Source organism: Neovison vison, chromosome 12, assembly GCF_020171115.1.
Source record: "Neovison vison isolate M4711 chromosome 12, ASM_NN_V1, whole genome shotgun sequence".
In the NCBI taxonomy this organism is placed as follows: Eukaryota; Metazoa; Chordata; class Mammalia; order Carnivora; family Mustelidae; genus Neogale; species Neogale vison.
In genome coordinates, this window is record NC_058102.1 from 86,816,630 (window position 1) to 86,831,675 (window position 15,046).

At 39.9% G+C, this 15,046-nt stretch overlaps 1 protein-coding gene across 3 annotated transcripts in view; it reads left to right on the forward strand.

Annotated features, from left to right (window-relative positions):
• Positions 1–15,046, forward strand: part of DIP2B (disco interacting protein 2 homolog B) — a 222,118-nt gene that overhangs the window by 116,315 nt on the left and 90,757 nt on the right. For all 3 annotated transcript variants that reach the window (XM_044226282.1, XM_044226280.1, XM_044226281.1), the window contains exon 3: positions 8,990–9,118. In XM_044226282.1, coding sequence (XP_044082217.1) covers positions 8,990–9,118 — 129 coding nt within the window. The remainder of the gene's footprint in view (positions 1–8,989; positions 9,119–15,046) is intronic.

Sequence of the window (15,046 nt, forward strand, 5' to 3'; positions counted from 1 at the left end):
TCAAAGGGACGTGAACTTAAAACCAGCTGTTGAAATTAGGTATGGCATTTGGAATGCTCCAGAACATTTCTAGCTATATAAATGTTAAGTAGGTAGTATGTTTCTTTGTGTGTTTGAGGGTCGGGGGTGGAATCTATTTTATTTTATCCATTCCATTTTGATTTAAAAGTTCCTTCCCAAGTGAGGGTCACATCCTAATGTAAAGAACATGGAGTTTTGTATTCCAGCCCCAGTTCTGAGCTTTCACTTGCTAGGCTTGGATAGATTACAGTCTGGAGTGCACACACACGTACTGCAGTCGTATCTGTTCCCACATTCCTTATCAGAAGGAAGTCCACTATCTTCCTCAGGGGGCTTCTCTGAATTGTTCAAGAGCCCCCTGGGATATAGCTAGTGCAGAAAGAGAGGTAGTCAGTGCAGTTTCCACACCTAAAAAGGAAGAGCCCACAGTCAGCTGCTGCTTTTCAGTGCCTCATGGGGTGCTTTTGAATACTGGTCCTCACTTGGTGACCAGTAGTACCGACTCGCTGCTAAGCATGTTTTCTGGATGGAGGAGCCCAGACTCTGCTCAGCTCAGCCAGGGTAGCCCTCTCAAAGTTTCAGGGCAGAACTCTTGCTATTGTACTCTTCCAGCTCCGAGCTCATCCACTTTCCTGAAGCCAGGTGGCCTGGGGAGCTCTAGGTCAGGATCTATGCAGATACCTGCCACTTCACAGACCCAGAAGCTCTAACTCCCCTTTCTCCCAGAATCCACCCCTAGGAATCAGGCAGGTGGCCCCTTTAACAGACTCCAAATGCAAACATTCTCATTCTTCCCTTCCTTTCCCCACCCAGTAAGGTTAATCACCTATCCTTTAAGGCAGGCTTTCAGCAAGGTGGCTGGGTCAGGGTGGGGAGATTGGGTTACTTAAGCTCCAAAGGGAAGGTTCCCCAAGTGATTCACTGTACCCTCACCCACCTTTCTTGCACGATGTGGGAGTGGAGGCTCTATTTATAATAATTCAAGGGGATTACTGACATTCTCTCAGTACAGAAAAATAAATGTAATCTGTTATGGGCATCCTGCTTCCTTAATGGTGCTTATCAGATAATGTTATTGGGAATATACAATGAGATGGTGTCATGAAAGTTTAAAGAGCCATAGAAATGTTATAATCATTGTTATTCTGTCATTTCCTGTTTAAATCCCTTCAAAGACCACTCTTTCGACTTAGTAGAAGTGAACTGACCCAGCTTTTCTTCCAGCCTTGTTTTGTATCACTCCATCTCTTTCACTTTCCCCGACAGTCAAGGTTTTTCTCCCTTTCTGGACTGCGACAAATACCATGCTTTTGTAGAAAGTGACTTTTCCTTCTCTCTACCTTACTAAAGCCTGTATCAGTATCCCCTCTTAGCAGACCTTCCCCGAAATTATAATACAAACTAAATTGCCCATCCTGTGGGTTGGGAGAGACTGGTTCTTTTCCTTCTCAGCCCATACCTGGTGTAAAAGATATACATGAAGTGGTGATCAGTCATTTAATTTCTTTTCTGTACACCAGCACCAAAACCAGTGAGCATGTCTGCTCTGTTTACTCTAAAAGGTTGAATTATTACGTTACTTGGTTCTCAGAGCCCATCCTGCTTTACTCTCTTACCTTACAGCTAAGAATATCTGCTAACTCATAGGCAGAGTTGGAAGATAAGAAGCTAAGGTTGGTTTTCTTCCATCTTCCTGAATGGAAGTTTTTCATAGTTTTATACTGGTAAATATCAGCTGCTTTTTCAAGTCGTCGCTGTTACTGTGTTCAGACAATGGCATCATGGAAGACTGTCTTTGTCAAAGAGGAATAAATCGTGTACATGTTTATCATTGAGAAGGAAGGCTCAGTGTTGTAGAGGAAATAAAAAATTTGTGGTTTTCAATTTATTGGTAACATCATTATTTAAACATAATAGCGACCCCTAGTGGCTATTTTGTACAACTGACCAAAATGTCAACAACTCAAACGGACAATCGCGGTGTAATAATCAGCGAGTTACTGTTTCCTGTGTTTCTAAAGTAGGTTCACACTTGAATTTAGAAGTTTTGCAGAATACTTGATTTGTGAGATCCACAGCTCTTGTTCCAGTATGTATCTTTATTTACTGTTTTTTTTTTAATTTATTTTTATTTATTTGACAGACAGAGATCACAAGTAGGCAGAGAGGCAGACAGAGAGGAGGAAGCGGGCTCCCTGCTGAGCATAGAGCCTGATGCGGGGCTCGATCCTAGGACCCTGGGATCATGACCTGAGCTGAAGGCAGAGGCTTAACCACTGAGCCACCCAGGCACCCTATTTACTGTTTTTTTTTTTAAATTACTTTGATTTGGGACTCCTGGGTGGCTCAGTTGGTTGGGTGGCTGCCTTCGGCTCAGGTCATGATCCCATTGTCCTGGGATCGAGTCCCACATCGGGCTCCTTGCTCGGCAGGGAGCCTGCTTCTCCCTCTGCCTCTGCCTGCCTCTCTGTCTGCCTGTGCTCGCTCACTCTCTCTCCCTCTGTCTCTGACAAATAGATAAATAAAATCTTAAAAAAAAATAAAATAAAATTACTTTGATTTATATGTGACTCTGTAGACAATAGAAGGAAATGGTGAAGAACTAGAGTATCCCACCATTACTTAAGGGATTTTATGTCCTATTTGGTCCTTATAAGTTGCAGAGAAGTAGTTTTTACAGTTCTAATCATCTTATGGACATGATATTTTGTGTTCTTTTATCACTTGACATTATTTCATTTCGACTGAGTCACATGTCTGCTGAGTCAGCATATTTTTCATCTTTTTGTGGTGTGTAATACCTTATTATGTTGATACGTGTAGGGAATTCTATCCTTGCTTTTAGTTTCTTACTATGCTAGTGAAACTGTACACATCTTATTCAAAGTGTAGAAGTCTCTGTTTTCAGGCCCCAGGTATCTCCTGAGATCTCTTAAGAGTGTGAAACCCTGGCCCTGGGAATGATTCATCTTGAAGCAGCATCTTGCCTGTCCCGCTGATGTTGCATGTGCTGTTCTCCTGTGTTCCCTGACCCTCCCCTCTTGTCTTTGAGGAGACCTGAGGTACACTGTTTCCTGCCCCCTTCCAAGACAAAGTGTTGCCCTGTCAAGTAAGCGAAGGTAGGAATAGACCTCCATAGTTCTTTTAATCCAACCAGGTCATAGTTTCCTCCCTCTCACCTCCAAATTTGTATTGATTTATCAGTTACTTTTAGAAAAGGAGGCAACTTATTTTGTTTTTTGAGGCAACTGATTTTAGAAGATTGGAAAATCTGCTTATAGAGTCATAATTTATCTAAAGAAGCTAAAAACTGGATATTATTTCAAATTATTTTGGTCAGAATCTATTCTGTGTGGTATGACCTTTGAATTAAGATCCAGTATCATTTTTATTTTCTTCTTTACACTTAACTATTTCCTTGGTATTCTGTAGTGAACACTTGTTATTTTTATATTTTGAAAAAGATAATTTTTCTAAATTATAGCATCCCAGTAAAGCCTATGGAAAAATACATAAAACATTAAAAATCTCATCCTCTAGAGATAATTGCTGTTAACATTTTACTATATTTGCTTCCAGTTTTTTCAGTGCACGTATAAATATATTTGTAAGTATTATATTTTAAAAGATAAACTCTGGTTCATGGGGATAAAAATTTATAAAATTCATATAAATTGGAGACTAATTATTTATATTTAAAAGGATTATCTACAGGGGGTGCCTGGCTGGTACAGTCATGTGACTCTTGATTTTAGGATCGTGAGTTCAAGTTGGATTAGAGATTACTTAAGGAAAAATAAGGATTATCTACAATTTCATTGTTAAACTCCCCAGTTATACTTAAAGTGATTCAATTTCTAAAAATTCATTTTACTCTTTTTCTTTTCTCTTAGTTTGTTCATTTGTTCTTTCTCTCTTTCTTTCTTTCTTTCTTTCTTTCTTTCTTTCTTTCTTTCTATACCTTCTTTTAAACATTTGAGCCCAGGTTACTTTGTCAGAAATCCATGCTTCTGTGGCATTGTGCTTCATGGGCACCTGAGAAATGCTCATTGAACAAACCTGTTAGCCACTTATTGACACTGCAAATTGACCTTCTGGTTTCACTTCTTACAAGCTACAAGATGACTGTCATGGTTTTAGACCCAAAAGGGACCTGGTCTGCTTGGATGACTAAATTCCTGGGAGAACTGAAATAAACATAGCAGAGCATCATAGTAATGTTGCTTGGTAAATGGTGTATTGTGAGGCTTTTTTTTTTTTTTGGTACCAGCTCAGTAGATCTCTTGCTAAGTGTCATCTGACTCTCAGACTCTCAGTTCTCATCAGATGTCTGTATTTGTGTTACATTTCCTTGTGGTTTGATCTCTGATAATGCTAGATAATCCTGGGTAGAAATATTTGTTCTCTTGCATTTTTCCTCAAACAAATGTATCAACTCCCTATTCCCTTATCACTGTCCTGTCATTTCTCTGAAACAATTTTTATTCTTTAACCTATATTATTTTCTCTCTCTTAAATAATTACATTGAAGAATACAAAGTAAAAACAAAAGTGAGAGGAATGGTAAAGAATACATAAACCTTTGGTGTTCATCCTTTGTGAAATTATGTTCATGCTTTTCATCCTTTGGATTATTAGCTATCTTAAGGTAGAAGCTCCATGTTTCTTAGGGTGGTTTGGTCTGTCCTAGCAAATCTACTTATTTAATTTAAAAAGTAATCAGTGATGGGTTATTCATATATAGATTCACTGTGACACCCCCTCCAAAGTAATACAAAACTAGTGTTTTAAACTTAGTGCTCTAAGCTAAACCATTTTCTCTATGCATATTTACAGGCAAAGTAGCTCATGTGTACTTACCTGATTTCCTTCCTGTACAGATCATCTGACAATATAAATAAAAATAGTCCCTTTCTGTTTTTTGTTTCCTGAAGTTAATTGGCATATGTTTTAAATGATTTCTCTAATGAATGGCTGAAAACTTTATTGGAGAGGCTTTTTGCAGAATCTTGTAAATGAAGGCAATTGATTTTTTTTTAAGATTTTTTTTTTAAGAACTATTATCTAGCTGCTGACTGTAAATCCTGAAGCATTTAGATATTCCTAAACTATATTATTAATTCTGATTACTTCCCTCCTAACAGTCTAGGGAGACTTTTCATAACTTTTCTGGTTGAGAACCAGTGGGATTAGACAGATCTGTGTTTGAATCCTGGCTCTGCCATCCCCTGGCTCTGTGACTTTGCATAAAATAATCCATGTCTCTGATAATCTTTCTGTAATAAGTTGATAGTGTTAATGCTGACTTTGTAGGATTGTTGTGAGGAATAAATAATATGTGAAAACTTCTGAATGCACAGTGCCTAGCACAAAACAAACCCTTTTTTTTTTTTTTTTTAATATTTAGAGGGAGCAAGCAGTGGGGGTGGGTAGTTAGAGGGAGAAGGAGAGAGAGAATCTTAAGCAGACTGCATGCCCAGCATGGAGCCCAGTGTGGGGCTCAATCTGATGACCCTAAGATCATGACCTGAGCCAAATCAAGAGTTGGACACTTAACCGACTGAGCCACGCGACTGAGCCACTAGCTTTTGTTATTACAGACCGAGAGTTGGTAAGCTTTTTCTGCAGAGGGTGAGATAGTAGGTATTTTAGGCTTTGAGGACCATAAGTATCTGCCCCAGCTACTCCGTGCTGCCTTGACAGTGTGAAAACATCCATAGGCGGCACAGAAACAGATGAGCATGGTATGTTCTGATAAAACTATTTATAAAAATAAAAAGACATGGGCTCTAGTTTGTTAATTCCTTTGTATACTAAGAATGAAATGAGGTATGAAAATATTAAGAGTTCAGTATAGCTTCTCTGTGAAATGTATTATCAAAAGAATTGAGGTACAATTTACAGGGGCCCCTGGGTGGTGGAGTTGGTTGAGCACCCAACTTTTTTTTTTAAAGATTTTATTTATTTCAGACAGAGAGAGAGTGAGTGAGAGAGAGAGAGCATGAGTGGGGGGCGAAGGTGGGGAGGGTAGAGGGAGAAACAGATTTCCCCTTCAGCAAGGAGCCCAATATGGGGCCTGATCCCAGGACTCTGGGATCATGACCTGAGCCGAAGACAGACGCTTAACTGACTGAGCCACCCAAACACCCCTGAGTACCCAACTCTTGATTTCAGCTCAGGTCATGATCTCAGAGTTCTGAGATCAAGCCCTATGTCAGGCTCTGTGCTCTGTGGGGAGTTTGCTTGAGATTCTCTCCGCCTTTCCCACTCGTGCATGTTCTCTCTCTCTCTCTCTTTCTAAAATAAATAAATCTGGAAAAAAAAAACAAAAACACACCACCTTAGGTTTACAATCCCAGATATTACATTTCAAAATATCAGTATTAAAATATGTTCTGGGGCACCTGGGTGGCTCAGTGGGTTAAAGCCTCTGCCTTCGGCTCAGGTCATGATCTCAGGGTCCTGGGATCAAGCCCCGCATTGGGCTCTCTGCTCAGCAGGGAGCCTGCTTCCTCCTCTCTCTCTGCCTGCCTCTCTGACTACTTATGATCTCTCTGTCTCTGTCAAGTAAATAAATAAAATCTTAAAAAAAAATGTTCTGCTCAGTTAATACATTTTATATTAAAATTTTCAGCTGCCAGAAACCATAAAAAAATAAACATTTCTAGATCCATAAAAGCACTTTAGTGGAGATCATCCTAAAATATATTCTTCTTGCTTTCTTAAGAACAGTATATGAAAAACAAGCTAACCGTTAAAAGAATAAAAACTTTTTAAATTCTGTCTTACGATGTTGTGGGCCAGGACTTTAGGCAGGCTCCGTTGGGTGATTTTTGTGCTCCGCATGCTGCCACTTAGGGTCACTCAGTGCTTTTCACCTGGTTCATGGGCCAGTCTAGAAGGTCCAAGATGGTTTCGCTCATATGTCTAGTGCCTTGGCAGGGACAGGTACAGGGTTGGGCTCAGCTGGGACTGTCTCCAGGAGCTCTTATAGATGGTCTCTCTAGCATGCTAACCATTTTTTTTTTTTTAAAGATTTTATTTTTCAGAGAGAGAGGGAGAGAGAGAGAGCACAGGCAGACAGAGAGGCAGGCAGAGGCAGAGGGAGAAGCAGGCTCCCTGATGAGCAAGGAGCCCGATGTGGGACTCGATCCCAGGATGCTGGGATCATGACCTGAGCCGAAGGCAGCTGCTTAACCAACTGAGCCACCCAGGTGTCCCATTTTTAAAAGATGATATGGCATTGTCATGATGAGCTCAGTTTCTGTAGTACTGTGATGCCCTTGGCCTTCATAAGGTATGTGGGACTACTGCTTATACTCCCCAGACCACTGTGCTTTCAGTCTGCTTTTTTATTTCTTGACTTTATAAACTAATTCTCACCTGCAATCTGGAGCAGTGCATTCGCTGGATAAATGACATCTTACTGTAGTGGGCATGTAATTTCCTGTGTGTGAGATGCCTTGCTAGGCACAATTAAGTGCTATTTAGGAAATTTAAAATGCCTTAAAAAAAGAAAATCCTGCAATATGTGACAACGTGAATGAATCTGGAGGATACGATGCTGGGTGAAATAGGCCAGTCACAGAAGAACAAATGCCATGTGATTCCACTTTTTTTTTCCAAAGATTTTTATTTATTTATTTGACAGAGAGAAATCCCAAGTAGGTGGAGAGGCAGGCAGAGAGAGAAAGAGAGAGGGAAGCAGGCCCCCCACTGAGCAGATAGCCCGATGCGGCACTCGATCCCAGGACCCTGAGATCACGACCCGAGCTGAAGGCAGCGGCCCAACCCACTGAGCCACCCAGGTGCCCCCATGTGATTCCACTTTTATGAGGAATCTAAAACAATCATACTCAGAGTAGAATGGTGGTTGCCAAGGAAGGAGGGGAAGCTAGGGGGAGGGAGGAAATGGGGAATTGCTACCCAGTGGGTAAAAAGTTTCAGTTATGGGGAAGTCATCAGAGAGGAAAACAAACCATGAGAGATTCTTAACCATAGGAAACAAACTGAGGGTTGCTGGAGGGAAAGAGAGGGAAGGGGGATGGGAGATGGGGTAACTGGGTGATGGGCGTTAAGGAGGGCATGAGATGGGATGAGCACTGGGTGTTACATACAACTGATGAATTATTGAACTCTGCATCTGAAATTAATGATGTACTATATTGTTGGCTAATGGAATTTATTAAAAAGTTTTAGTTATGCAAAGATGAATAAGTTCTAGAGATCTGTTACAACATCATGCTTGGAGTTTACTGTATTGTACACTTGTAAATTTATTAAAACGTTATATCTTAATGTTAAAAGGTCTTACTATAACTTTAAAAAATAGGACCTAGGAGCTCATACTATTTGAGGGGGGAAAAAAACCAGCAGTATAATATCAGAACTTACAGTGTTTTTCTTCTGATTATCTTACCTGCTTCCCCCTTCTCTGTCTTCCTGATAAGATAGTAAATGTTGAGAGGTCAGAGAATGGGGACAGGCCAGCTACTGGAATGGGAAGTGACTCCAGTTGAAGGAGAGGGGCCAGTAGACTTGACTTGAAGCTGTTTGCATAATAAACACCGTAGTTTTACTTAAATGACACTTTTATTTGGAATAACTTATGGTGGGGAGGCTAAAGCTCCCCAAACTATTCTTTTGTACCATTATGCAGATTAGGTACAAATGACCCCCACCTCCCCAACCCCATCAATTCTTAGAATCTCTGGAATGGCCTTTTCACTTTACATTTATCTCCTTGCCATTTCTGTCCCAACACCTGTTGACAGTTACAACTCTAAGATTATATTTTTTAGCCCAAATGTCTTTGCATCATTTTTATGTGTGTATATGATGCTCTCTAATCATTTATGATAGGTGGGATAATAATAGCTACCTCAGGGTGTTTTGGGAATCTCATAAAGTGCTCAGAAAACTTTAACTGTTGTTGTCAGATAACCATATTCCAAACTTCCTTTTTTAGAAACTGATTCAGCAGTGCAGAAAGAACATAGAAACCAGACACCTGCTCCATCTGCAGCTCAAACTTCTGCTCCTTCTAAGTACCACCGAACTCGATCTGGGGGAGCCAGGGATGAAAGATACCGATCAGGTGAGAAGGAACTGAAAGTTGCCGGCAGAAGAGTTTTTAGTGACTGTAGTATGAACTCTATATCTTAAAAGCTTTTAATGTTTGTTTTTTTCTTTTTTTCCACTGAAGGGCCAGCAGGTCTCTGTTAGTTCATTCATTGGTCATTTATTAGCCTGTGCCGGGTATGGTAGATAACTCAATATTTGCTGGGGCTGCAGCAGCAAATACGACATTTCTGCACTCAAGGGCAGAAGGGGAGCCATACAGGTACAGAGGCAACATGAGTAAATAAATAAAGAGTGGAGGGCTACGGTCACATAGGATGGTATTGGGAGAGCTCAGTGGACTGTTGGAAGAGGCAGATCCTTCTGTGTTTGCCAGAGCTATAGATCAAGTCTTCTTACTAATAATGGAGCTGGAACAAAATCTCACAGTGGAATTTCAAATTAGTGAACTCTTCAGCTTTATTTCTTCTGACCCAAGAGGTCCCCAGAAGAAGGGAAAAGGCAACATGCTGTGGTTGGCAGCAGGATCATTCCCCTGCCATATCATGGCCAGGACTGATGAGCAGAGAAACAAATTGGGACCCTCAGGAAGACCTGTAGCATAGCAAGCCCATCCTGTGCCCATCTGTGGTCCAATGTGCTAAGGCAGTCTCTGCATCCCATTCACTATCTTACGAACTAGCAGAATTAAGCTCTCAAACTAATTGCAGTGCTCTTTTACTTTCTTCAAAATTTGGACTCCTGTACCAGCTAGTCTTTCATCTTTTCTTGAACTGGAAAGCAGATTGTATAGATCACATCCTTTCAGAAACTGCATTAGAGAAATTTAAGAAAAGGACATGGTTGCAGAGTTGTGTCAGACCTTTTGTGAGGTCTGCCGAAGGTAGAGGCTTAACCCACTGAGCCACCCAGGCGCCCCATATCTTGAGGACTCTTGAACAGCACTGAAGGATTTGAGCAGAGCAGTGCTGTACATCTATGTTTGCTATGTTTGCTGTAGTGGTTTGCTCCAGCTGCAGACCGCGTGTTCCACCATTCCCCTGTCCCCGTGCCTGCTACAGTGCCAAGTATATATAAGGGCTAAATAGATATTTTGGAGAAAAGAAAGAATAAAAGTAGTTACTAGCTAAGAAATGGATTAGAGGGAGGTATAGCTGGATGTAGAAAAGCCTTTCAGGAGCTCCTCTTTGTTTCCAAGACCCAAGCCCGATTTCCCAAGCACCCACTGTTGCCTTTTAAGCTGGGACCCAGGTTCAGCAGCAATAGGTTCTGCCCAGCCTAGAGGGGTTTGGGCCTCTAAACTCTCAGCCCTGGTGCTCTGGGAGTTTTGTGGATCCCCCACCCCCTTTTTTTTTTAAATCTGTTTTTATAGCATATAATGGAAGAATGAATAAGAACCGAAAAGGTGATTCTCTACAGCTTATGTCCAGGCTGATCACATACAGAGAAAGGCGGTAGTGACCTTTAGTATAAAATTTTGACCTTCATCAACTAAAACGTTACTGTCCTCTCCAGCCCCTGTTCTTTATGCCAGTTCTTTCAGATTTATCTCGAATGTTGGAAAGTATAGGCTATGAATCAAATACTGGTTAGCAGATGGTGGGGGTCTCTTAGGTACAGGGTTTTGAGGGTTTAAGAGTAGGATTTTGGACATTTGTCTACAGGGATTTTTTTCTCTTTGAGGTAGTAGCAAGCAGGCCAGAGAGGAGGTAAAGTAGGGAAGAAAGGTGATTTAAAAACCCGGAAGAGGGGCGCCTGGATGGCTTAGTGGGTTAAAACCTCTGCCTTCGGCTCAGGTCATGATCTCAGGGTCCTGGGATCAAGCCCCGCATCAGGCTCTCTGCTCAGCAGGGACCCTGCTTCCCTTTCTCTCTCTTTGCCTGCCTCTCTGCCTACTTGTGATCTCTGTCTATCAAATAAATAAATAAAATCTTTAAACAAACAAACAAACCATGAAGACACTGAAAGCTATGAGAATACTGTAGTACTGTTGTGAGGGAGCACATGAAAGAAGGGGCATGCAAGCATGGAGTTTGGGTGAAAATCACATTTTTCATTATATTAGGAATTACTTAGCCAAATTGCAAAGGTAAACTCAAGAAATTGTGGCTTCTGTGAAAAAGAAGAAATCAACAGTCGCAGCAGCAGTAAAGCAAATAAATGGTAGAAATTGTTGGAAGTTGAACTTCTCTTTGCCACTCCATCCTTAGGAAGGGTTACATTTACCTGTTACCTGTGACAGTGGTGTGAGAACATAGGGTGCGTTTTGTAAAAGTCACAAACATTCAGAATAGACTGGTGGGTACACAGAAAGGATTTAATGATGTTAGTGAGTATAGCTGAAAATTCCTTTATTATTTGGTGGAGGCTTATTAATTCCCATGGCATTTCAACTAATCATAATCAAATCTAAGTAGACTTAGTATTTCTTGTTTCAGACATGGTGTAAAGAGCTTATATTTATTCAGAGTTAGATCTGACCTGATGCTGTTCTTTACACTTATTTGACATTTCAAATACACTTACTAATACCTTTTCTTTCTGCACGTCAAGACACAATACACCTTTCTACACATGTGTTAAGGTCACAAGTGTAGAAAACAAACTATTGGTACTTTAGATGGAAATTGATCTTATGGTAAGTCGTTCTGACAGCTCTTTTTTAAAGTTAAATTTTTGAGCAATTAGCTACCTCAGACAAAACAACAAAAACAAAAAAGGACTTTTGAAGTGTTTGTATCACCTTTTCAGCTCAGACAGTAGTGATGGAAAATGATAACCAGCTCTCACATGCTTTTGGCAGAGATATCCAAAGTCAGCCGTTGTCTGGGGACTGATATTCGGAAGTGCCTTTTTTTTTTTTTTAAATCAAAGATCGGGATGAATTGTATGCTGGTGAATGAATCAAACCCAATTAGGAGAGCTGCCTGTTTTTGTTTTTTTTTTTTAATCAATAAGAAGCTTTGCTAATATACTAACTGTGAACATCTCCTTTTGACATTGATGTATGCACCAGGGCTTATCATGTTAGAACATAGATGGATGGTTTGATTTGTTCTGTGGTCTCATGCTAGAATCCTTATGGTAGAGAAGAGCGTGCTCTGTAAGTGTTAATTATCCAAATGTTATGGCCCTTGTAAAGTTTGATTATTATGAATAATTCCCTCGTTTTGCTATTATGTGTTACGTATCTCATGCAAAAATACTTCCAGAAATGTAGTATTTTTAATTAATAACTGGGAGCATTTGATTTGCTGTTGTTGAGGAAGTACTATTTCTCAGTATAAGCAGTTAATCATTTGTTTTTCACGACAGCTAAGAACTAATTTCATCTAATTTAACAAGGACACTTTTCACATTTTAACATGTCTGAAATCAAGATATGTTTTATATAGGATGGCATCATAGATTCAATAAAATACGGTAATCTTGATTCAACTAAGTAAACCTCTGCAACACTAAAGTAGTAAAACAAATATAAATGCAGTATAACATTTCAGAGCCATAAGTACGTTAAGTATGTTGGTACTCTGGTCTTAAAGGTGACAGCACAACATTTTGGCAATATTTTAAAAGTTTAAATATTCATACATTTTTTAACCCAGAAATTCCGCTTCTAGGAATTTATTTTATACAAATACCTATGTATGTGCACAAAGATATATATGCAAATATCATTGTTGTAATCTCATTCATAATAATACAGTGGTTAAATAAGTTATCACAGGGGCACCTGGGTGGCTCAGTGGGTTAATCCTCTTCCTTCAGCTCAGGTCATGATCTCAGGATCCTGGGATTTAGCCCCACATTGAGCTCTCTGCTCAGCAGGGAGCCTACTTCCCCCTCTCTGCCTGCCTCTCTGCCTACTTGTGATCTTTCTCTCTCTGTCAAATAAATAAATAAAATCTTTAAAAAAAATAAGTTATCACAGATCCACACAATGGAATTGTGTGAAAGTTGATTTTCAGATTCTGTGAAGGTTCATAGAAAAGCAGAGGTAGATTTTTTTTGCATAACACAGAGAGATGTACTGTATGTGTGTGTGTATATATATATGTATTGTATATATATGTATTTTAAGATTTACTTATTCATTTGTGTGTGAGAGAGAGAGGCAGGATTACTTCTGAGAAGTGCTGGATCTGGGGCAGATTTTCACTTCAGCATTATTTCTGCTTACATTTTTTTTTTAAGATTTTATTTATTTATTTGACAGAGACAGAGGGGGAGGTGAAGTAGGGGGAGCAGCAGAGGGAGAGGGAGAAGTAGGCTCTCTGTTGAGCAGGGAGCCCAGTGCAGGACTTGATCCTTGGCCTCTGGGATCATGACCTGAGCAGAAGGCAGATGCTTAACTGACTGAGCCACTTAGGCACACCTGCCTGCATCTTTTTCCAATATGTATATTAATTATTTTCTAGTTTTTCTTATTGTGGTAAAATACAAAATATGTATAACATAAAATGTATTTATGGTATTTTTAAACAAAAAAAATAGCAGATAGTTTTTTTCCTTTCTTTTATTGAGATATAATTGACAGGTCAGGTATATAATGATTGAGTATTGTAAAACGATCAGCATAGTAAGTCTAGTTAACATCCACACCGCACATAGTTACAAAAAAATTTTTTTTCTTGGGGTGAACACTCAAGATTTGTTTTCTTAGGGGCACCTGGGTGGCTCAGTTGTTTAAGCATCTGATTCTTGATTTTGACTCAGGTCATCATCTCAGGGTTGTGGGACTGAGCCCTGCATTGGACTCTGTGCTCAGTGGGGAGTCTGCATGAGATTCTCTCTCCTTCTGCCCCTCTCCTTGCTTTCTCTCCCTAAATAAATGAATAAATAAATGAAATCTTTAAAAAAAAAAAGACTTTTTCTCTTAGCAACTTTCAAATGTATAATACAGTATCACTAACTGTAGCCACCATGCCGTACATTGCATCCCCATGACTTAATTATCTCATAACTGAAAGTTTGTAAAAAATAGTTTTAAAAATGATAACCCCAGGGGCACGTGGGTGGCTCAGTGGGTTAAAGCCTCTGCCTTCGGCTCAGATCATGATCTGGGGTCTTGGGATCGAGCCCCAAGTCTGGCTCTCTGCTCAGCGGGGAGCCTGCTTCCTCCTCTCTCTCTGCCTACTTGTGATTTCTGTCTGTCAAATTAATAAATAAATAAAATCTTTTAAAAAAAATGATAGCCCTGGATAAATGATATAAAGCCTTAAATCAATTACTGTTGTTAATGATTTTTACTCTAAGTATGGATTCTTCTGACTTAATACCGGGAGCTAAATGGAACAATAACTCCCTCTGTCACCCTAATTGAGAACTTTCTCTGTCCAAATCTGCTGTCTGACATGGTGGCATTTGCTAAGGTAGCTGCCACAGATACACCAGGATCATTTTATATTAACAGGCTTCCTCGTGCCAAGGAAAGAAAATTGAGTTTATTTCAGTTCAGTAAGAATTTATTATAGACCTCCTAGGAGTTGAGCACAATTTAGATGCTAGAGAAACAGAGGCAGAAATACAAGAATCTTTTCTTAAACATAGGAATCCTTTATACAAGGTAGAAGCAGCAGAGATGAGGGGGTAACAGGGAAGGAGCCTGGGAACTGGGCACTGTTGAGGGCAGGCTTCATGAGGTTTTGAAGGATGAGTGGCTGTTTGCTATATGGATATTCCGGGCTGAAGACTGTCTGCATAGGGGCATTTAAATTCAAATTAAATTAATATTTCATTCTCCATCCTTGCTAGCACACAACATGGTACCAAAATTAATGTGATATCCTAATGTTCCAGAACTTAATAGTCACTGCCTCTGCCATGATTAAAAATGTTAAAGTGGTTCGTACTTTAGAAATTGGTAAAAATGGCGTGACTGCTTGTTGGCTTGCAGGTAACTCTTAACTGTACTTCTCTATTTGCTGACCCCGCCTACACATGC